Below are 22,644 nucleotides of genomic sequence, written 5' to 3' on the forward strand. Positions count from 1 at the left end.
AAAGCTAACAGCGCCAGCCTGACCGCTCTGGTCTCCAACTCGTTGATCGACCAGGAGGCCTCCTCCGCGGACCAGGTGCCCCGAGCTGAGTGGCCCATAAACTGAGCCCCCCAACCGAGGAGACTCGCATCCGTAAGGAGCACCGTCCACTGCGGGAGATCCAGACCCACCCCCTGAACCAGGTGAGGGGTCCGGAGCCACCAGCGCAGACTGCAGCGCGCCAAGCCTCGCAGGGGAACCGGAACATCCAAATCTTGCCTCCGGGGAGACCACCTCCGGAGCAGAGCATACTGAAGAGGACGCATGTGGGCCCGCGCCCACCTCACCACGTCCAGGGACGCCGCCATTGACCCCAGGACTTGGAGGAAATCTCGCGCCCGAGGACCCCGGGACGCCAAAAGCAGGCGAATCTGAGATTGCAATTTGCTCACCCGGGCCTCTGGAAGGAAGACCTTCCCCAAGGAGATGTCGAACATAACCCCAAGGCACTCCAGACGCTGAGCCGGGACCAACCGACTCTTGGAAAGGTTGACCACCCAGCCCAGCGACCGGAGAAACTCCACCACCCGAGCCGTAACCCGGGAGCTCTCCTGCAACGACTTTGCCCGAATCAACCAGTCGTCCAGGTAGGGGTGAACCAGGATGCCCACCGACCGCAAGGCTGCCGCGACGACCACCATTACCGTGGTGAACGTCCGAGGAGCCGTGGCCAGACCAAAGGGAAGCGCACAGAACTGAAAGTGCCGCCCCAAGATCGCAAAGCGAAGGAAGTGCTGATGAGAGGCCCGAATTGGAACCTGCAAGTAGGCCTCCGTCAGATCGAGAGACGTAAGAAACTCCCCCGGCTGAACCGCCAGAATGACCGACCGCAGCGTTTCCATGCGGAAAGACGGAATCTTGAGAGCTCTGTTGACCCCTTTCAAATCCAGGATGGGCCGAAAGGTCCCCTCCTTTATGGCCACCACAAAGTAAATGGAGTACCTGCCGGTGCCCCACTCCGTAGGGGACACCGGCACCACTGCCTCGAGATCTAGCAAACGCTGAAGGGTCTGACGAAAAGCCTGCGTCTTCCATGGAGTCTGACATGGAGAAGCGAGGAAAAGGTCCGGCAGAGAGCGGGTAAACTCCAGAGCGTAACCGTCCCGCACCACCTCAAGGACCCACTGATCGGACGCGATCTCGGCCCATTTGGGGAAAAATTTGCGCAGCCGGGCCCCCACCGGAACCAAAGGGGGCGCCGGCAAGGAGTCATTGCGCAGGACGGGAAGCGGGGGAACCGGCGGAGGGATTCCCTGCCCCCCGAAGGGCCCCCCGAAAGGGCTGCATGCGCTGGAAGAACCGACCCCGGGAAAAACCCTGAGCCGGGAAAGAAGCAGCCCCACGCCCCGGGCGATACTTGCGAAATTCCCGCAAACGCCCCCGGGCAGCCCCACACCTAGACGCAGGGCGGGCACGGTCCTCAGGCAGACGGGGCACCTTCGAGTCCGTCAGAGTCTGAATCAACTCATCTAATTCCTCTCCAAACAAAAAGACCCCCTAAAGGGAACTTTAGTAAACTTAGCTTTGGACGCAGAATCCGCCGCCCAAGCGCGCAGCCACAAAATACGCCGCGCGGCCATGCCATAGACTTAGCCGAAATCCGCACCAAGTCATAAAGAGCATCTGAGAGGAACGAGGCAGCCATCGCAATCTTCGCTACCTCCTGATCCACTAGAGACCAGTCATCAGACTCCCGATCCAGGACACGCTCAGCCCACCGAAACACGGTGCGAGCGACTAGCTCCCCACAAACAGCCGCCTGGACCCCAAAGGCAGAGACATCAAAATCATACTTAAGAAGAGTCTCTAACGCACGCGCCTCCGAGACCCTAAGAGCAGAACCGTCCATAACAGGCACGGTATGCCGCTTAGGAAGTGCCGAGACCACCGCGTTCCCCATTGGCGAAATTAAGGTAGCCCTACCTCCCTCCGGGACGGGATACCCAAGAGCCAAGGCGCACACCAAACGAAACTGCGCCCATAGGCCACTGCGCCAACACAAAATCCCGCAAATCCTGACGCACAGGAAAAGAGCGGGAACCAGGACAGACCCCCTGAAGCAGAGGGGCCCCCATACGCGGGGTCTCCGGCGGCGCCACTGCAAAAATGCAGCACCAAGGAGACCTGCTACACAGGTCTAAAAGCTCATCCCTCTGAATAAAAAAGCGCACCACGGATGCATCTGCTCTGGAAGACGGGAAACCCGCCGCCCCGCTGCCAACAGGCGTCCCCTCTAGAGGATCCTGGAAGCCCGCCAAAGCAGCCAGGTCCTCAACCAGGCCAACACGCTCCTCCGCCCACCAATTCGCAATCCAAGCCCCCCCGCGGGCGCTTGGATGAGGGAGGAGGAAGAGGGGACGCCAAACGAAAAGAGGGAGGCAAAGCCATAGGGGGCGCGGAGGGAAACCCCCCCCGAAACCCCCCAGGCGCACGTGGGACCCCCAAAAGTCCGCACAAAGAAAGAAAATAAATTGGGGGCAAAAAACCCCTGGGGGTCCCCAGGGACTCCCTGCCCCAGCAGGGGTCCATGCTGAAACCTGCCCCTGTGTTCGCCATACAGGGGGAAGGTCACCTGAGGTTGCAGACAAAATGGAGGGGCCAGACAAAGAAAATGGCGAAGTTCCCGCCAAAAATGCTCCCTCCATGGCCTGTAGCGGCTGAGAAGACTGAACAGTCTCAGCCGCTAAGACAGGCAAGTCGGCATCAGCTGTCAAAAAATCAGCTGAGAGGGAATCCTTCGGGGAATCCCTCCGTGGGCGGTTGTGGAAGACCGGGCTTCCCCACTGCTCCAAGCCGACTCGCGAGGCACCATCGGCGGGGAGCTCTGGGCGCCTGCAGCCGCTGCCGACGGAACTCCACCACCTCACCGACCCAAACCGCCGAGTTCAGGCCGGCCGCGAGTGCCTCGCGGCTGGACTAAAATTGTGGCCTACTCCCCCGGAGAAGGGCACAACTGCTCCATACGCGACCTAGCTATAAAAAAGTGCTGGTTACATGAAAAAATACAGTAAAATACAGTTTTCTTAAAGGGAAACAACCCTTCAGACCAGCACTACCTCAGGATTTTTTTTTTTTTTTTTTACAGAACAGACTCCACAGGCTCTCGAAGCAATATGCCTTGCTTGACTTAGGGGGCAAGGCTTACTGCTGAGGCTCCTCTAAAAAAATGTGGGGAGGTGGAGGAAGTGGGGGGAGGGACCCCGCTCGTGACCCGCCGGGTTTGACACCCCCGAGGTCGGACGAACCCCCAAACAGGGCCCGACCAAGCTCCGTCCGGCCAAAAACAGGGACAATAAACCCCTAAACAAATTCCAACAGCCCTACCAAGAGAGATGGGTACAGATCACTCAACACCTGCTGGAGACTGAAAGAAGACTGAGGGAAATAGAGAAGGGAGGATAGTATATACTGTCCCAAAGTTTTGTTTTCAGTCTCCACCTGCTGGTCATGATTAGATATATACCCATTCGTAAAGTTAACCTCTACTGGTCTGGAGAGTGCTAAAGAACATGTGTTAACAGTGTTAATGCATGCTGTTAGTAAATGACACTGTGAACAATTTAATCACATTTATTTATTTTAAACATTAACAAATATAAATAATAATTTATTTTCTGGCTTAAAATAATAATAATAAAAAAATCTCCATCTCTAAGGGAAGTGTTAAAAGCCAGTATATTAGTGATATACCGCTATACATGAACAAAGGGAATTAATCTAGGAAAATGGCCAGATCCATTACCTGCCTAAAAGCTGCCATTCTTAGTGCTACTCACCTCTCCAGACCATAGACCTTAAGTTTTACCTTCTCATGTTCTTTTTGTTAACTGTATTGGGATATATGGACTTCCATATCACAACTATAAAGTATATACTTTCTGCTCTTATGCAACATCCATAAAAGAATTTGGAGTGAAAAAGGAACATTTTAGCTTTTCAGTTACACAGTAAGACGTTTGTGCTATTATCTTTTAACAAAGGTCAATGTAAATTAGATCCCATTATTTCTAAGACTCGGTAATTATAGCATTTGATTGCTAATTCCCTTCCTATTTATATCTGCAGAGAAGCAGGAACAATATACTTCTGGGTGCATCCAGATTTGGCCTGATATACAAATTTCAAGTTTAATAGTATTTGTTATATTGCCCATCAATTGCTTTTCTAGATGGTTTACAATTTATAAGAAAATGTAAAGGAAATATACAGGAAAGCAATAGCCAGAGAGTATATAGGAATAGCAGAATTCATAATTTCACTGTAACATTACAATCATATTTTACATATTATATAAAACATTTTCAGATACAACATATTATCGTACAATACCATACTCTACACTTCCCCTCCCCCCAGGCACTCCACTCATCAGATAAGTCTCTCTTATCTGTACCCTTCTCCTCTACAGCCAACTCTCCAAACTATGTTCCTTCTACCTTGCTGCCTGGAACAAACTGCCTGATTCGAAATGTCAAACTCCATCTCTGGAAATATTCAAATCCAGACTCAAAGTCCACTTCTTTGAAGCTTCTTTCAATTCCACACTCCAATCCACCTCCTGCCTTATCATTCCCTCTATAATTCCCCTATCTGAGCACAGTATACCTTTTTGTCCAGTTTGTCTTTCTTGACTAGAAAGTAAGCTCTTTTGAGCAAGGACGGTCTCATCTGTGTTTTGCTGTACAGTGCTGCATATATCTAGCAGTACTTTAGAAATGATTAGTAGTAGCACAATATGCTTTATTTTTAATTTCACTAATGTAGTCAGACCTATTTTAACTTCCATGTGATACTTAAATTTTTATGATAAAAACTCTGCTCACTCTGCCATATTTCTTCATTTAATATTTCTAAAACCTATTTCTTTCTTAAGGTACTCTTATTACCTGAAACCTCTGATTCGCTTTATGCCTTTTCTTATGCATCCCTTACAAACAAGCCTTCTTTTCCCATTTTGCTGTTTTTATTACTAGTAATGCCTTTTTATTACTAGTAATGCCTTCAACTGGTATGCTAGTTTAGAGGGCCTTACGACTTTATGCTAATTTCTGTGCATGTTCTTTTTTGTGAATTCATACATCTATTTACAATGCCTAATGTATACAAGTTAAGAACTGAAAAACCAGCTCAGCTAATCCAAGAAACAGCAGACTGCAGTGTCCTGTATGTGGTAGGGGTGGGACAGGTGGGGAGAAGAGAAGGAGATTTCACTGTAACATGAACACACTGTATACTCTTTAAATTGAGACAAATTATTTGGAATGTCTTGTTCACTTTATTTACCGATGTCTGTAAACCTTTTCCTTTCTCTTCTTATATTTTAAGTTCTTGTAAACCGTGCCAAGCTCCACTTCCGTGGAGAGGATGTGGAATATAAACTTAAGGTTTAGTTTTTTAGTCTGGTGCACCTACCAGTATATTATCAGGCATATTTCTACATGCCTAAGCCCTGACAATGAATCTATACAGTATTAACAGATTCCTCCCACACACCAAAATCTTAATTTATCTAAATATCTACTTGTCTTGTCTCATATTAAATACCACATCTTCAACATATGTCATTATTAAAGTATTAGAAGATCTAAAAGTAAATTAGACTTTAAAACCATTGTTAACTAATCAGTTCTAGTATCTTCTCTGATTCAGTGGAACTCAAAGTTGATACAGAATGCTCCTAGAAATGAGGAAGCAAGGGAAGATAATGATAAACACTAATTGCTTCAGAACCAAAATAATGGTAATTAAGTCAGAAAGAGCTTGATTTTTCAAAGTTATCAGCTACTCCATTTCTGGTTTCTCCTGCTAACCTTGCCTTTTTCCTAGGATTTGTTTCTCGTTAGTCATAATGTGCATATAAATGGGAACTGAGAAGTCCAGTTTGGGATATGTCAGATTCCTATAGTATTTTAGAAAAAGATCCATTGATATATATGTGCCTGCAATATGCAATTGTCAGTGTATGCAACTCACAACGCGCACATCTAAATTTCAGCAATTACACATGCATGTTGTTAATTTCCAAACACAGATGTGTTAAGTAATGACACAAATATGTGTGTTTGCCATTTTAGAAACTCACAATTACTGCAATTACTCAGCAAAATCGCAATTCAAAGGGGGGGGGGGGGTGTGGTTGAGGAATTCCAGGTGTATTAAGGGGGCAATCCCCAAATCCCTCCCATACAGCACTGCCTATAAAGGGCACTTTGCCAAAAACTAGACATGCCCAGGAGTAGGTATAAATTCTGAAACTGATCTTTGTGCACAAAGAACCGCATTCTTAATTTAATTTCTTAATTTGGATTTGTTAACCATCTTTTCATGAAGAGATTCACCCAAAGCAGTTTACAATACACTGAATAGTAATCAGGTACTCTTAAATATTCCCCTTCTGAAGTGGGGCATTCACTTTTTATGTTTCAGTCCTATCCTCACCCAGGCCATGCCCCTTGCTGTATATACACAATTCACAGGTGTAAATCCTAAATTTGGGGTTTCTATGCTGGTATTTACATTTGCAAATTTTCACTACATCTTCTAAAATAATAATAGGGTCTAGCTACAATACATTGGTGCACAAATGATATGAAAACAGTTACAATATGCTCCCAGAAAGCTCACAAGTGATTCTCAAGACTGTCTCTAGCACACTCATAAGAACATAAGCAATGCCTCTGTTGGGTCAGACCTGAGGTCCATCGGCCCAGCAGCCCGCTCACGCGGCGGCCCCAACAGGTCCAAGACCTGTGCAGTGATCCTCTATTTATATCCTTCTATCCCCCTTTCCAGCAGGAAATTGTCCAATCCTTTCTTAAATCCCAATACCGTACTCTGCCCTATTACGTCCTCTGGAAGCGCATTCCAGGTGTCCACCACACGCTGGGTAAAGAAGAGAAATATTATCTGTCACTCAAGCATTCCAGGAGTCAAATGTCTTACTGACAAAGGGAGATTTTCATTCTGGCCAATTTTTGTGGAATCTATTGCTTTATTACCAATTTTATTTAGAAGGAACTGCTATAAATGAAATTATAGTTGCTTGTTTTTATTTATAAATTTTCACATTATTTAACAAGCATATCATCTTGTACAGAAAGTGCACTTAATATTAATTACTTTCAATCCTGAAAATAAACCCAAACTTCAAAGAAATATATTCCTCAACTTAATCGCACACTAGTTCTCAAAAATGGATCCAAGACTTAAGAATTAGGAGTGAATAATATTACAATATAACAATCAAATCAAATCACATTATCTGTTGCAAAAGAGAGCTTAAATTATTACTTGGACGCAGATATTTCTTCTTTTTCAAGGCGCTTCATAGAAAGGAAAGCCATCATGTGAGCCGGTTCAAAAAAGATATATTTTAAAGTACGATACCTAATTACACATTTACAAGGGTATCTAAGGAAAAAGAAACCCCCTATCTGGGTCACACCAGGTTTCAATAATAAAAATTCCCTTCTTCTCTTTTGAGTCTCTCTCGAGACATCAGGGAAAATTTGAATATGGAAACCAAGAAAGTCTAGATCTATTTTTAAAGAAAAGTTTAAGGACCCAATCTTTGTCTGGAGCCAGAGCTACAGTCAATAAGACTGTGGCTGAGCTAGCCACTTCTCTATCTGATTGTTCCAATAAGGCTGTAACATCCAGAGAACTTTCCTGTGGTTTCCCGTCATCATTTTTCTTTTGAGAATCCTGATTCTTTGCAGGTAAATAATACACTCTTGACAATGGTGGTAAAGAGTTCTCAGGTATTTTAAGAATATCTAGAAAGTAACGCTTTATCATGTCTCTTGGAGAAATTAATTAATTTTCCAAAGGTTTCATCAAATGCAAATTGTTAATCCGACTGTTATTTTCAAGTGTTTCCAATTTTCTCCTCATAATTAGATTATCTTTTACAAGTAGGTCTTGGTTACTTTCAGTCATTTTTAAATCCTTCTTTTCTTTCTGAATTTCAGTCTTCACTAATACAATGTCTTGTTTCAAAATATTAATTTCTTCTTTCTGTATTTTTAATTCCTTCTCCAAGATCTTTATTTGGGGATTAAGGGAATTTCCCAAAGTAGAAACTAGATCCCAAAGTGAATCTAGAGTGACTTCTGGGGGTTTAACAGGAGCAAATGAAGTTATTAGTTTAACACTAGATTGCTCAGTTGAATTGTTTACCTCCTCAGTGCCTTGTTCCTCCTTAGTTAAGGTTGTTCCGGTCGCTGGTTCTTCCAAAAGGAAAAAATCCTTTGGAGTTGTTCCCTGTAGCGAGCCCTCTAATACGCTGGCCTCTCGTGGGAGAACACTGTCTCGTCAGACATACTCTCCTCTCGCGGAGAGCTGGCTCTCAGCAGCAATGGCTGAAGGGGAGGCGTCCTGACGTCGGGGCTCAGCGTGACATCCAGCCCGGGGGTATCAGCCGAAGCACTCCTCTCTGCCGACGTGCCCAACGGGCAATTCCCCAAACCAGCCTGCTTACTTTGGAGGCATCTGAAGATGTCCTCAACTGTAATAATCGTAGGTCCCAAGTGCTGGGAGGCACCACCAACGCTCTTGCCTCTTCTTTTTGGCATTCTTCAAAGGTAAGGAAGGCATTCTCAGGCGTCCCGTTGGCAATCAGATAGCGGCAGCCATCTTGGATCTTCTATAGTTGCTTGTTTTGATCTACTGCTCATTTATAGTTTTAGAAGCTATTTCTTACTTCTTGCAAATATTTCAAGAGCAAATGTAAAATGCTTTAGAAACACAAGCATGATGGTAGATAAAGGGCAAATAGCCTAGCCAGCCTGCCCATCCACACCTTCCACTGTCTCCTCCTCTCCAACGCTTTCTTAAATTCAGACACAGTCTTTGTCTTCACCACTTCTACTGGGAGACTATTCCATGCATCTACCACCCTTTCTGTAAAAAAGTATTTCCTTAGATTACTCCTGAGCCCATCCACCTCAACCTCATTCTAAGTCCTCTCATTCTGGAGTTTCCTTTCAGAATCCATGCCCAATCCTCCAACAAGTGCCTTGTTTCGCCTCTCAAAGAGTTCCTCAGGGAATGTATCAGCTGGAAAACTCCACTCCTCTTCCATGCACACTGGCATAAGAAACGCCCCTTGCTAAAAAGGAACTGCAGGATCCAACTTCCAGTAGCACTTCCGGGTTACAGTGTCATAGCAACAGCCAAAAAACAGCTGCCATTCGTCCATACAACTGCCATTCATTCTTCAAACTGTCACTCATCCAAAGAATGAGTGACAGTTTAGCAAGGGGCGTTTCTTGTGCCGGTGTGTACGGAAGAGGAGTGGAGTTTTCCAGCTGATACATTCCCTGAGGAACTCTTTGAGAGGCGAAACAAGGCACCTGTTGGAGGATTGGGCATGGATTCTGGATTGTACATCTGAATGGTGCTGTGGTGTTTTCATCTACAGTCTGGCCAGACATTTTCTACCAGTACAGCACGGCGTTTCAGACCATGGTCCCAAGCTAAGAAAACTTTTTTTGCTTTTCCTGTGCACAGTATATTACCCTTTTGATAATTACATTTCAGTGGTGGTGGAGTTTTTTTGCCAGTGATAGTACAAAAGCAGTTTGGACTTTAAAGAGTATTGAAGTTGTTTACTGCTGCATTGAAATTTTTGAGGCTTTTTCTCCACTGGTTTGTGAAATGGTTATCGGGGGAGTGTAACCCATCTCTGGTGAGTATTATTTTGTAGTTAAATTTTGGGATTTAAACATCTCTATCATATATCTCCTCTCCTGCCTTTCCTCCAAAGTATCCATACTGAGATCTTTAAGTCTGTCGCTGTATGCCTTATGACATACAGTAGACCACCATTTTAGTTGTCTTCCTCTGGACCAACTCATCCTGTTTATATCTTTTTGAAAATGTGGTCTCCAGAATTATACACAATATTCCAAATGAGGTCTCATCAGAATCTTATATAGGAGCATCAATACCTCCTTTTTCCTACTATCCAATCATTTCCCTATGCATCCAAGCATCCTTCTAGCTTATGCCATCGTCTTTTCAACCTACTTGGTCACCTTAAGATCAACACATACTATCACACTCAAGTCCCACTCTTTTGTGCACAAAAGTCCTTTACCCACTAAACTGTACCATTATCAATTAAATACCATCTTAAACAGTACCTAAAGAAAATTAAAGAAGATATGAAATTCCTTTAATCTTTGACCCAGCAATTTCATTTGCTCCTCTTGTCTTCCACCTCATATGGAAGTGTCTGTTACCATAAGTCTTCCTTTATACCGTATATTATCGAATATAAACTGGGATTTTTGGGCCAAAAAATTGGCCCAAAAATGGGGTCCCAGTTTATATTCGGGTCAATGCCCCCTCCCAGAATTTTTAAGGCCACTACCGCCAGGCTCTGCCCCCTTCCTCCTCCCTGTCCTATCATACCTCTGCCGATCCCTGGTGGAGGTGCAGCGGGCAGGAGCAAGCTTTCTTAACTCCTGCCCCGTTGCTAACCAGCTGTTCGGATCTACTTTGTTCATCTCAGCGGCACGAGCAGCAGCACGATTTGGCGCTGCTTCTCGGCGCTGAGTGGCTTCCTTACTGGCTCCCGCGAATTTATATCCATCTGCTATACACACAAAATCATTGTGTGTATTCCTTTATGTGAGCTTGGACATATACCAAACTGCTAAATTAGATTTTCTGAATCTTGAGACAGATTTAGATTTGCAGTCAATATTGAAGTTAGTAAATTAACAACTGATGCTGGCAATGTTTGAGCTGTGGTACTGAATATCTGTGTATGTGTGAACATCTAACTTTACCCACTTAAGTGGTTAGTGAACGGGTAAGCAGTGGTTCTGCCCAAACTCTGCCCATGGACTACCCCTTGGATAGCTGGTTAGAGTCGATATTCAGTGGAACTACCCAATTAAGTGCCACTGACTAATTGGCAGCTGGCCAGCTTAGTGGGGTTTAACTGGGCAGGAGCCTCTCCTGCTTAGTTAAATCTCTTCGAGTTTTGACCCCTATAATTCAGACAACAGCAGCCATTTTTATGCAGAAGAACTTGAATAGCAAAACAAAAATAAAAATGCAGTCACATTTTCATCAGCTGCTCATTTAACTGGTGAAACTATGAGATTAGGTTGGCTCTGCTTCAAATATAAATACAGTAAAACCTGATAAAAGCCTTTAAGACAATTTCATAGTTTTTCATGATTTGTATGTATACCATGTCAACAAACTGCATTCTATATAGATGACTTTTCATACATTACACCTAATCTTTTGCATTTTCACTTTGTCCACCAAGCCCTTTCTCTTGTTTAAAAGCAGACTGAAAACATACTTTTTTGATATAGTCTTCAATCCATAGCCCTACTCCCCATTGCCCTCCAACCCAGCCATCAGATTAACCATTCCCCTTAACTGTATCCATGACATCCTGTTTGTCTGTTTAGATTGTATGCTATTTCGAGCAGGGACTGATTTTTTTTGTGACTCTACATACAGCACTGGTAGAACTATAGAAATAATTAATAGTAATAGTAGTAGATAAGATTGTTCAGTTATAGAGTGACTTGTTTTAATTTTCTGAGTTTAGATTATTTTGTGGTGCACTATTTGTTCAACAGGAATAAAAAAAATAATAAAAAAGGTTTCTTAATAATATAGTCAGGCTGGCAGTCAAATATATTGAGTATAAAAACACAAGATTGTCTTCATGGGAGCCCAGGAGAATTCTCCTGGCATTTAAGTGTCTTGAATCATTAAGACATCAGAAATTCATAGCTTGTAGTCCTTGCTCCCTAAAAATAGGCATTCAGCCATTCTTTGCATTATAACTCAATCTTCATATGTCCATAAAGATGCCTTAATAATGGATTACTGTTTAATTTCTTTTACGACACTGGGCATTCTTGGTTTAAATCTACAAATGCCCAGGATTTTCAACTCAAACCTGGGAAATACCACGGCCACTGATATTACATGTCAAAAAAAAGCTACAGACCATCTAAACATGGAGCAAATTCATCACTTTACAGCTCTGTATATAGAGCATTACATAAGTGAAAGGCAAGAGCATACACACTGTATCAAATAATGTTAAGATATGTTTATAAATCACAGCAAACCATTCGTGTGCAAGCTGCTATATTACATACAACCATGACAAATCTGTCATTTTGTATCACACCACAGGAAAAAAAATCTTCCCACAGCTTCAAGATGCCATTACATCATCTCACTTGACAGTCTTTTGATTTGATTTCACAGCCCTTATGCTTTTGTCTGTCTCTGGTTTTTTAACCTGTTATTTTTTTTTTTTTAAATCTCCAGAAATAGTCTGCATAACTAAAAATAAGAAAGTTACAGAGCAAACTCAAATTTTTGGAAGTCATTTTGTTTTATGAAACATCTCAGTATATCTTAAATAGCACTGCTTGGGAACTATTGATCTATGTAATACATAGTATATATGGTATCTTTGTCAGCACACAACTTACAATAGGAAAAAAGTTTCAAACTATTATTTTTATCTACTGACCGATTCTGGAAAATCCAACTGCCCTTCACATACACAAGGCTCACCTAGTCAGAATTTACTGGACATCTTGTCAAGTCTGGATTTTGAAACGTACTGAGAAGTAAAAACTGAGACCTCTACAAGGCTGGCTTTTATCGAGTTGTGCTAGAGGCTTTTAGTGAGCTGCTGCAGTAAAGGCTCCGATGCTCACAGAATTCCTATAAGCATTGGAGCACTTACCGTATTTGCCGGCGTATAAGACGACTTTTCAGTACCTTAAAATCCTCCCCAAAGTCGGGGGTCGTCTTATACGCCGGGTACTGTTTTACATGTCCTTACTTTACATTACAGAGCTGCACGGGGACGCCCCTAGGGTCGCGGGGATCCCGTGGGGACACCCCCTAGGGTCGCGGGGATCCCATGGGGACGCCTCCGAGGGTCGCGGGGCTCCTGCGGGGCTGGATGCTCAGTCTTCTGGATGTACGTGGCTCTTCTTCTCCCTACCTTCTCTGCTTGCAGCACAGAGCCGAACGGAAGTCTTCCCGACGTCAGCGCTGACGTCGGAGGGGAGGGAGGGCTTAAACAAAGCCCTCCCTCCCTCCGTCAGCGCTGACGTCGGGAAGACTTCCGTTCGGCTCTGTGCTGCAGGCATGGCAGGTAAGGAGAAGGAGAGTAGCCTCGCGGTTCGAGTGGCAACCAAGAGAGAGGGGCGGCCGCCCCGCCCCGGTTGCAGCACAGCCGGCCAGGTTCCCTTACTTTTGTGGCACTTCCCCGACCGACCGACAACAGCCCCGGTCCGACAAACCTCCCTGCCCTGTAGCCGCGAATCTAAATACCTTCTTACAGCAGCTGTAAGAAGGTAATTTAGATTCGCGGTTAAGGGCAGGGAGGTTTGTCGGACCGGGGCTGTTGTCGGTCGGTCGGGGAAGTGCCACAAAAGTAAGGGAACCTGGCCGGCTGTGCTGCACCCGGGGTGGTAGAGAAGGTGTGCGGAAGAAGGGGTAGTCTTATACGGCGAGTATAACACAAAACTCTATTTTTTAACTAAAAGTTGGGGGGTCGTCTTATACGCCCAGTCGTCTTATACGCCGGCAAATCACTGGTCTACGCTAAGAACCTCTAGCACAGCTTGATAAATGATGGGGATAATTAGCTATAAGAACATAAGTAATGGGTCAGACCAGAGGTCCATCATGCCCAGCAGTCCGCTCACGCGGCGGCTCATCAGGTCTAGGACCTGTATAGTAATCCTCTATCTATACCCTTCTATACCCTTTTCCTTCAGGAAATCATCCAATCCCTTCTTGAACCCCAAAACCATACTCTGTCCTATCACGCCATCTGGAAGCGCATTCCAGGTGTCCACCACCCTCTGGGTGAAGAAGAACTTCCTGGTATTGGTTCTGAATCTGTCCCTTTTTAATTTTTCTGAATGCCCTCTCGTTCTTGTAGTTTTCGAAAGTTTGACGAATCTGTCCCTCTCCACTTTCTCTATGCCCTTCATGATCTTGTAAGTCTCTATCATATCCCCTCTAAGTCTCTGCTTCTCCAGGGAAAAGAGCCCTAGTTTCTCCAATCTTTCAGCGTATGAAAGGTTTTCCATACCTTTTATCAAGCGTGTCGCTCTCTTCTGAACCCTCTCGAGTATCGTCATATTCTTCTTTAGGTACGGCGACCAATATTGGACGCAGTACTACAGATGCAGGCGCACCATCGCCCGATACAACGGCAGAATAACTTCTTTCGTTCTGGTTGTAATACCCTTCTTGATTATACCTAGCATTCTTTCACTAAATGTGTATGTAAGATTCATCATTAAGGATTATTGGCTTACTGTTCCTTCTAGTTATCCCAGGTATTCTTGCCTTAGTTTTCTGCAATAACATGGATTTACCATTTGTGGCTTTTACTTGTATAGAAGGTACTTTTAGTGGATTCACAGAAAAGCCTCCCAACAGGGCAGCAGTATCATAATTCAAGGAAACATGGCAGGACTACCTTAGATATGATGGAAACGTGGTATAGAGGCTGGGTTGCTGGTTTTTAGGGGTAAACCTTCTATGATTCTGTGTCTTAAATTTCAGATGCTGCAAAGCACAGTTACTTGCCGTAACAGGTGTTATCCAAGGACAGCAGGCAGATATTCTTAACGCATGGGTGACGTCACCGACGGAGCCCCGGTACGGACACTTTTAACTAGAAAGTTCTAGTTGGCCGCACCGCGCATGCGCGGGTGCCTTCCCGCTCGACAGAGGAGAGCATGGTCCCCAGTTAAGATAAGCCAGCTAAGAAGCCAACCCGGGGAGGAGGGTGGGTCGTAAGAATATCTGCCTGCTGTCCCTGGATAACACCTGTTACGGTAAGTAACTGTGCTTTATCCCAGGACAAGCAGGCAGCATGTTCTTAACGTATGGGTGACCTCCAAGCTAACAGAGAGGGAGGAGGGATGGTTGGCCATTAGGAAAACAAATTTTGTAACACAGATTGGCCGAAGTGCCCTACCCATCTGGAGAAGGCATCCAGACAGTAGTGAGAAGTGAATGTGTGAACTGAGGACCAAGTGGCAGCTTTGCAGATCTCCTCGATGGGCGTGGAGCGGAGGAAAGCCACAGAAGCAGCCATAGCTCTGACCCTGTGGGCCGTGACAGCACCTTCCAGTGAGAGACCGGCCCGAGCATAACAGAACGCAATGCAGGCAGCAAGCCAGTTAGAAAGCGTCCGTTTAGAGACAGGGCGACCTAGACGGTTAGGGTCGAAGGACAAAAAGAGCTGAGGGGACGAGCGGTGAGCCCTGGTACGGTCAAGGTAGTATGCAAGGGCACGCTTACAGTCCAGCGTGTGTAATGCCTGTTCCCCAGGATGAGAATGGGGCTTAGGGAAAAAGACAGGTAACACAATGGATTGGTTGAGGTGGAAGTCCGAGACCACCTTGGGAAGAAATTTAGGATGGGTACGCAGAACTACCTTGTCATGGTGAAAAACCGTGAAAGGTGGGTCAGCGACCAGTGCATGTAGCTCACTAACCCTCCTGGCAGAGGTGATGGCAATGAGGAAAAGCACCTTCCATGTCAGAAATTTGAGTGAAGTTGTGGCAAGAGGCTCAAATGGAGGTTTCATGAGGGCTGAGAGAACCACGTTCAGGTCCCAGACGACTGGAGGAGGCTTCAGCGGTGGTTTGACATTGAAGAGGCCTCTCATGAACCGGGAATCCAGGGGATGAGCCGTGAGAAGTTTTCCGAGGATAGGCTCATGAAACGCAGTGATGGCACTGAGGTGGACTCTGATTGAGGTAGATTTGAGGCCAGCGTCGGAGAGAGAAAGCAAATAGTCCAGTATAGTTTCTACCGCCAATGAGGCGAGATCGTGATGATGAAGTAGACACCAAGAGGAGAACCGGGTCCATTTCTGATGGTAACATTGGAGGGTGGCCGGTTTCCTGGAGGCATCCAAAATACGACGGACAGGCTGAGACAGGTTCTCTGGAGAGGTCAGCCTGAGAGAAACCAAGCTGTCAGGTGGAGCGAGGACAGATTGGGATGCAGTAGAGACTGATGCTGCTGTGTAAGTAGAGTAAGAAACACAGGAAGAGGAATGGGCTCCCTGGAGCTGAGCTGGAGCAAGAGGGAGAACTAGTGTTGGCGAGGCCACCGAGAAGCGATGAGAATCATGGTGGCTCTGTCCCTGCGGAGTTTAAACAATGTCCGCAACATCAGAGGTAGTGGAGGAAAGGCATAGAGGAACCGATCCGTCCAGTCGAGCAGGAATGCATCCGGGGCCAGACGGTGAAGAGAGAAGAGTCTGGAACAGAACTGGGGCAGCTGATGGTTGTGAGGAGCTGCAAAGAGGTCCACTTGCGGAGTGCCCCAGCGCGCAAAGATGGAGCGGAGTGTGGGAGGATCCAGAGTCCACTCGTGAGGTTGAAGGATGCGGCTGAGATTGTCGGCCAGGGAGTTCTGTTCGCCCTGGATATATACAGCCTTGAGGAAGAGACTGTGGGCCATGGCCCAGGACCAGATGCGGATGGCCTCCTGACAGAGGAGGGGAGATCCGGTGCCGCCTTGCTTGTTTATGTAGTACATGGCGACCTGGTTGTCTGTGCACAGAAGAAGGACCTGAGGGTAGAGAAGGTGCTGGAAGGCTTTGAGAGCATAGAACATGGCTCTGAGTTCCAGGAAAATGATGTGATGTAGACGCTCCTGAGGGGTCCAGAGACCCTGAGTGCGAAGATCTCCCAGGTGAGCTCCCCACGCATAGGGGGAGGCATCCGTGGTGATGGTCATGGAGTGAGGGGGCAGATGAAAGAGTAGACCCCTGGAAAGATTTGAGGAGCTCAACCACCATTGAAGAGATTGCTGAAGAGACGATGTCACAGAGATGGGATGAGAAAGAGGATCCGAGGTCTGTGACCATTGGTTGGCTAGAGTCCACTGAGGTGTCCTGAGGTGGAGTCATGCCAGAGGAAGTACATGGACCGTCGAGGCCATGTGGCCTAGGAGGACCATCATCTGCCGAGCTGGGATGGAGTGATGAAGGAGCACCTGACGACAGAGATGGAGCAGGGTCCGTTGTCGGTCGGGGGGAAGAAACGCCCTCATCAGAGTGGTGTCCAGAACTACTCCAATGAATTGAAGTCGCTGTGTGGGAAGCAGATGCGACTTGGGGTAGTTGATCTCGAACCCCAGGAGATGGAGGAAAGAGATGGTGTGTTGTGTGGCTTGCAGAACAAGCGGAGACGTAGGAGCTTTCACCAACCAATCGTCCAAGTACGGGAACACCTGGAGGTTGTGAGACCTGAGGAAGGCCGCCACCACAATAAGGCACTTGGTGAACACCCTGGGTGATGATGCGAGGCCAAAGGGTAGCACTTTGTACTGATAGTGGCGGTGCTGTACCTGAAATCGGAGGTAGCGACGTGAAGTCAGATGGATTGGAATGTGAGTGTAGGCCTCTTTGAGGTCTAGGGAACATAGCCTGTCGTGTTGAGAGAGAAGCGGGTAAAGCGTGGCAAGGGAGAGCATTCTGAACTTTTCCTTGACCAGACACTTGTTGAGGTTCCGGAGATCGAGGATGGGATGGAGATCTCCTGTCTTCTTGGGAACCAGGAAGTAGCGGAAGTAGAATCCCCGACCCCTTTGGTCTGGGGGTACCTCTTCGATGGCATTGAGAAGAAGGAGGGATTGGACCTCCATCAGGAGGAGGGGGGATTGAGAGGAGTGAGAAACAGACTCTATGGGAGGATTATCCGGTGGAAGAGTCTGGAAATTGAGAGAGTAGCCGTGGCGAATGATGTTGAGGACCCACAGGTCTGATGTGATGGCCTCCCAACGGTTGAGGAAGAGTTGAAGATGTCCTCCTATCGGCTGAGGAAGAGGCAAGGATGGTGGGAGACTGGCTATGCCCTGGAGAAAAGAGTCAAAAGGGCTGAGATGGTTTTGACTGCGGGAGAGGCTTGGTCGGTGGGTGAGACTGTGAACGTGCCTGAGTCTGGTGCTGCTGACGAGGCCGGCGAGACTGTTGTTGTTGAGGCGGGTTGAGAGGTCTGGCCGAGAACCTGCGTTGATAGGAAGACTGCTGTTTGTAGGGGCGAGCAGGAGGAGTTTTCTTCTTAGGTTTGATCAGGGTATCCCACCTGGTCTCGTGTGCCGAGAGTTTCTGGGTAGTTGAGTCCAGGGACTCCCCAAAGAGTTCATCACCAAGACAAGGTGCGTTGGCTAGGCGGTCTTGGTGATTAATATCGAGGTCAGAAACTCTCAGCCAGGCCAAGCGCCTCATGGCAACAGCCATGGCAGATGCTCGAGATGTCAGCTCAAAAGAGTCATAAATGGAGCGCACCATAAATTTCCTGAGTTGGAGCAAACTGGAAAGTTGTTGTTGAAAAACCGGGACCTTGCGTTCAGGGATGTACTTTTGGAAGGAGGAGAGTTGTTGCACCAAATGCTTCATATAGAAGGAGAAGTGGAAGGTGTAATTATTAGCTCTGTTGGCAAGCATGGAATTCTGATAAAGGCGCTTGCCAAATTTATCCATCGTTCTGCCCTCTCTGCCAGGAGGAGTAGAGGCATAAACACTGGAGCCCTGGGTTTTCTTTAAAGTGGACTCCACTAGAAGGGATTCATGGGGTAGTTGAGGTTTGTCGAACCCCGGGATAGGAATGACCCTATATAAACTATCCAGTTTTCGAGGTGCACCCGGTACCGTGAGAGGGTTTTCCCAATTTTTGTAAAAAGTTTCCCGTAAGATGTCGTGGACGGGTAACTTTAAAAATTCTTTGGGGGGTTGTTCGAAGTCCAGGGCGTCAAGGAAAGCCTGGGACTTCTTAGAGTCGGACTCCAAAGGGATAGACAGAGCTGCCGACATTTCTCGTAGAAATTTTGTGAATGAGGACTGTTCAGGTTTGGAACTGGTATCGACCATCGATGGTTCCTCGTCCGTTGATGAAGCCTCATCATCGGTACCGGGTGGGGATTCTTCCCATAAGTCCGGGTCCCTGACGTCGGTATGCGCGGGACGGGACGGTGGTGCGGATGGCTCAGTATGGCGAGTCTTAGAGAGGGATTTGCCAGAGCGCATCGACACGGTACCGGGGGAGGAAGATCGGTGCCGGTCCTGGTCTCGGGGGGACTGGTGTCGGTCTCGATGTCGAAGAGGGTCGGCATCAGAGCGTGGTTGCACTGGAGGATGAAGTGGTTCAGCCGCGAGTACCGGCATGGAGGTGTTCAACGGTACCGACGGTGTCGACACCGGTGGTGTGGTGCGAGGCTCGGGCCGGTCCGGCACCGAAAGGAGTGGGGCCAACAGTGTGGGCAACAAGTGCTGGAGTTGTTGTTGTAGTTGCTCCTGCAGTTGGGTTTGGAGTATGGCCGCAATGCGGTCGTCCAGAGGGGGCACCGGTACCGCTTTTTTCTTTTTCGGTACCATAGGTGCCGCTCCATGCCCCGGCGATGAGGAGGCCGATGACGAGGCACTCACCGAAATCGGGGTGGAGCGTTTGCGGGGTCGGCGTGATGCCGGGAGGACCGGCGTCGCCGGTGTGGCAGGAGGGCGCTCAAGGGAAGTGGAAGGCTTCTTAGCCGGCTTACCTGGTGCCAGCGACCCCGAGGAAGGATCAGGCGGTGTCGAAGTAGTCGGTGCCGACTTTTGCGATGCCGTTGACGGCGCGGCTGATTCCATGGCAGATCCGGTGCCGAAAAGAATATTTTGTTGGATCTGTCTATTTTTTAATGTACGTTTTTTAAGAGTAGCACAGCGGGTGCAGGTGTCAGCCCGATGCTCTGGACCCAGGCACTGTAGGCACCAATTGTGCGGGTCAGTGAGAGATATCGGGCGTGCACACCGCTGGCACTTCTTAAAGCCCGGCTGAGGGGGCATGAAGGGAAACACGGCCTCTGCAAAATCAAAACCGGAGGCCTGTATGGTGACAACAGGCCCCGCCGGGGCCGGTTCGAAAAATAAAGAGAAAACAAAGTTTTTTTGGTTTTTTTTTTGGGAATTTAAAACGAAAAAGAAACCCGAAGGTAAAAGAAGAAAAAGGAAGACAAAAACGCGAGCGGGAAGGCAAAATCCGATATTTCAACGGCCGTTGAAAAATACATGCGTCTTCTTCGCTCCGCGGAAACGAAGAAACTGGGGACCACGCTCTCCTCCATCGAGCGGGAAGGCACCCGCGCATGTGCGGTGCGGCCAACTAGAACTTTCTAGTTAAAAGTGTCCGTACCGGGGCTCCGTCGGTGACGTCACCCATGCGTTAAGAATATGCTGCCTGCTTGTCCTGGGATAAACAGATATATAGACATATTCCCACAGCACCATTTTCAGTCCATTATTACTTTTTGATTGGCCTCTTATTTCACCAGACTTCTCAGACACAGCATTTTCGACAAAGGCTTGCCAATAAACATCGCTTTCACTAAAGTAGTTTACCCTTGTACCAATTACAGAAACAACTGTAGTGTTTCAGGCAAAGGTTTTAGTGTTCCTGGAATGCTCATGGCATTTCTTCTTTATTTAATTATCATTGCTTCCTAGAACAGAATTCCTCCTTCACTCACCTCCATATTAAAGGTGTTCTCCTCTACTCTGCCAGTCTCTGTATCCAGCAGGGGACTCTTCAGAGTCTGAAGGAAGAGTGCTGCTTTCCGTTTCCGTTCTGCCTGCAGTTGTTTTTCTTTTGATTCTTTGGAAGCTTGTGCTAGCTTTTCTCTGGCTGCTGCTGCCAACCTGTCTTCCAGCCTTTGCTTTGCTAATCATGACAACAAAAATAAAACAAACAAAAGTGGAAACTATGTTTACACCAGACAACTACTGAAATCAAGTACAGAGGATGCAAACACTTCACTGCTCCTGCTACTCTAGTCCATGGAGTCATATTTGCATAAACACTATTTCTTCAATGCTCCTGCTACTCCATGAAGTCATATTTGCATAAACACTATTTATAAAATATAAGCTACTGCAGATTCATGAGTAGTTACTAAAAATACCTTTTTTTTTTTTGGGGGGGGGGGGGGTTGGGAGAAGAGATGGGATGGGTGAATACACTTCTGAGCATCCATATATTGAATCCTGTTTAGATAACCACTATAAATTATGTTTAGGATCTGAACCTCTGAAATACAATAGGAGATATGTGCATGTCCACAAATGGGGAGGGGGTAATTTTCTAGGAGGGCACCTGGATTGTGTCACAGTGATTAGAGCTACAGCCTGAAGCTGTGGGTTCAAACCCCATGCTGCTCCTTGTGACCATAGGGAAGTCACTTAACCTCCACTGACCCAGTACATTTTTATTTATTTAAAATATTTATAGCCCGCATATCCACCAATTCTAAGGTAACATGACATACATGATAGAACACAAAATAAAAAGCATACAGCTAAATATATAACACAAAAACAAATTTCATCCCATCATCAAAATATAAAACTTATAATGCCATACCCACCTGCCCTTCTACCAATTAAAAGCCCACCAGGACAAATAGGGAAAATGCTCGAAGCACCTGTTCGTAAACCGCTTTAAATGTGGTTGTAAAACTATAAAAAGGCAGTATACAAGTCCCAATTCCTTTTTTTTTTTTTTTTTTTTTAATAAAAGGGCATTTATGTGTCCATATGCCTTTCTAAAAATATCCCAGCCCCTGAAAAGTAAGTGTAGATATTTACACCTTCTGTGAGGCAGTCACAAATAGTCTGCACAGTCTCTACAAACACAAGCCCTAGCGATTGATGCCCAATCTCTGCCCACAGGAATGTCTGCTGTATTCATGTATACTTTTACAAGTGTATATACTCTTGGGCAAGTTAATAAACATCCATTTCTGTGCAAAAGCAGATTTTAGAATTACTGTCACAATAATAAATGTATTAAAGATTTCCACAAACAACAAAAAATGTAAAGTATATCACAGATCTACCTACACCAATGACGTTTCTGCTTAGCTTTATCAGTTTATAAAAAGTTTTTGATGTGAGCTATGGGTTGTTGGTTTTTTTTTGAAGACCTGCGATAATTAAAAAATTAAAGGAGCAGCAATAATAAATTATCTGCTCGGATAAACTTAAATTAAATTAAAAATAAATATGGGGAAGCTAAATAAAATGTGATTCAAATTTTCACCAATGCATTAACATTAGTGGAGCCAATCGTTTGAGTTCTTAATCAATATGCCTAGAATGGCCACTTCAATACACTACTTTTAAAAGACCTATTTGTAATCTCATATTTGTGGATCAGAAACAAAACCTATTTCTTGTAGCACAAGTATCTTATAGGAATGCCTATTGATGGGATTCTTTATTAAGCATTTTCTTCTGTTCAGCAAGACAATGCAGAAGTCAAAATGTTTTCCCTTATAAATCAGAGTAGAGAGAAAAGGCAAAGCTCATTCCAAGGAAAAAAAGGAAGCCTTCATTACCTAAAAGCCCGTTGGTGCCATTAAGTTGGCCTGACTGGCATGAATGCTGTTTAAGCACCGCACCAGTGCCTTCTAACTTGTGGTTGTAAGCAGCAGTTGGGATCTGCAAATCGATAAACTGGAGCTTTGGTGTCAAGGCCCTGAAGCAGTGGCTTTTTTGCCACAAAACGATCATCGGCCTGGCTTTTG

The 22,644-nt window shown here is 46.1% G+C and overlaps 1 protein-coding gene across 3 annotated transcripts in view; it reads right to left on the reverse strand.

Moving 5' to 3' along the window:
* SFSWAP (splicing factor SWAP) overlaps positions 1 to 22,644 on the reverse strand; it is a 292,952-nt gene that overhangs the window by 99,006 nt on the left and 171,302 nt on the right. For all 3 annotated transcript variants that reach the window (XM_033954220.1, XM_033954221.1, XM_033954222.1), the window contains one exon: positions 20,590 to 20,780. In XM_033954220.1, the coding sequence (XP_033810111.1) occupies positions 20,590 to 20,780 (191 nt within the window). The remainder of the gene's footprint in view (positions 1 to 20,589; positions 20,781 to 22,644) is intronic.

The sequence above is a fragment of the Geotrypetes seraphini genome, chromosome 8 (assembly GCF_902459505.1).
Source record: "Geotrypetes seraphini chromosome 8, aGeoSer1.1, whole genome shotgun sequence".
Classification (NCBI taxonomy): domain Eukaryota; kingdom Metazoa; phylum Chordata; class Amphibia; order Gymnophiona; family Dermophiidae; genus Geotrypetes; species Geotrypetes seraphini.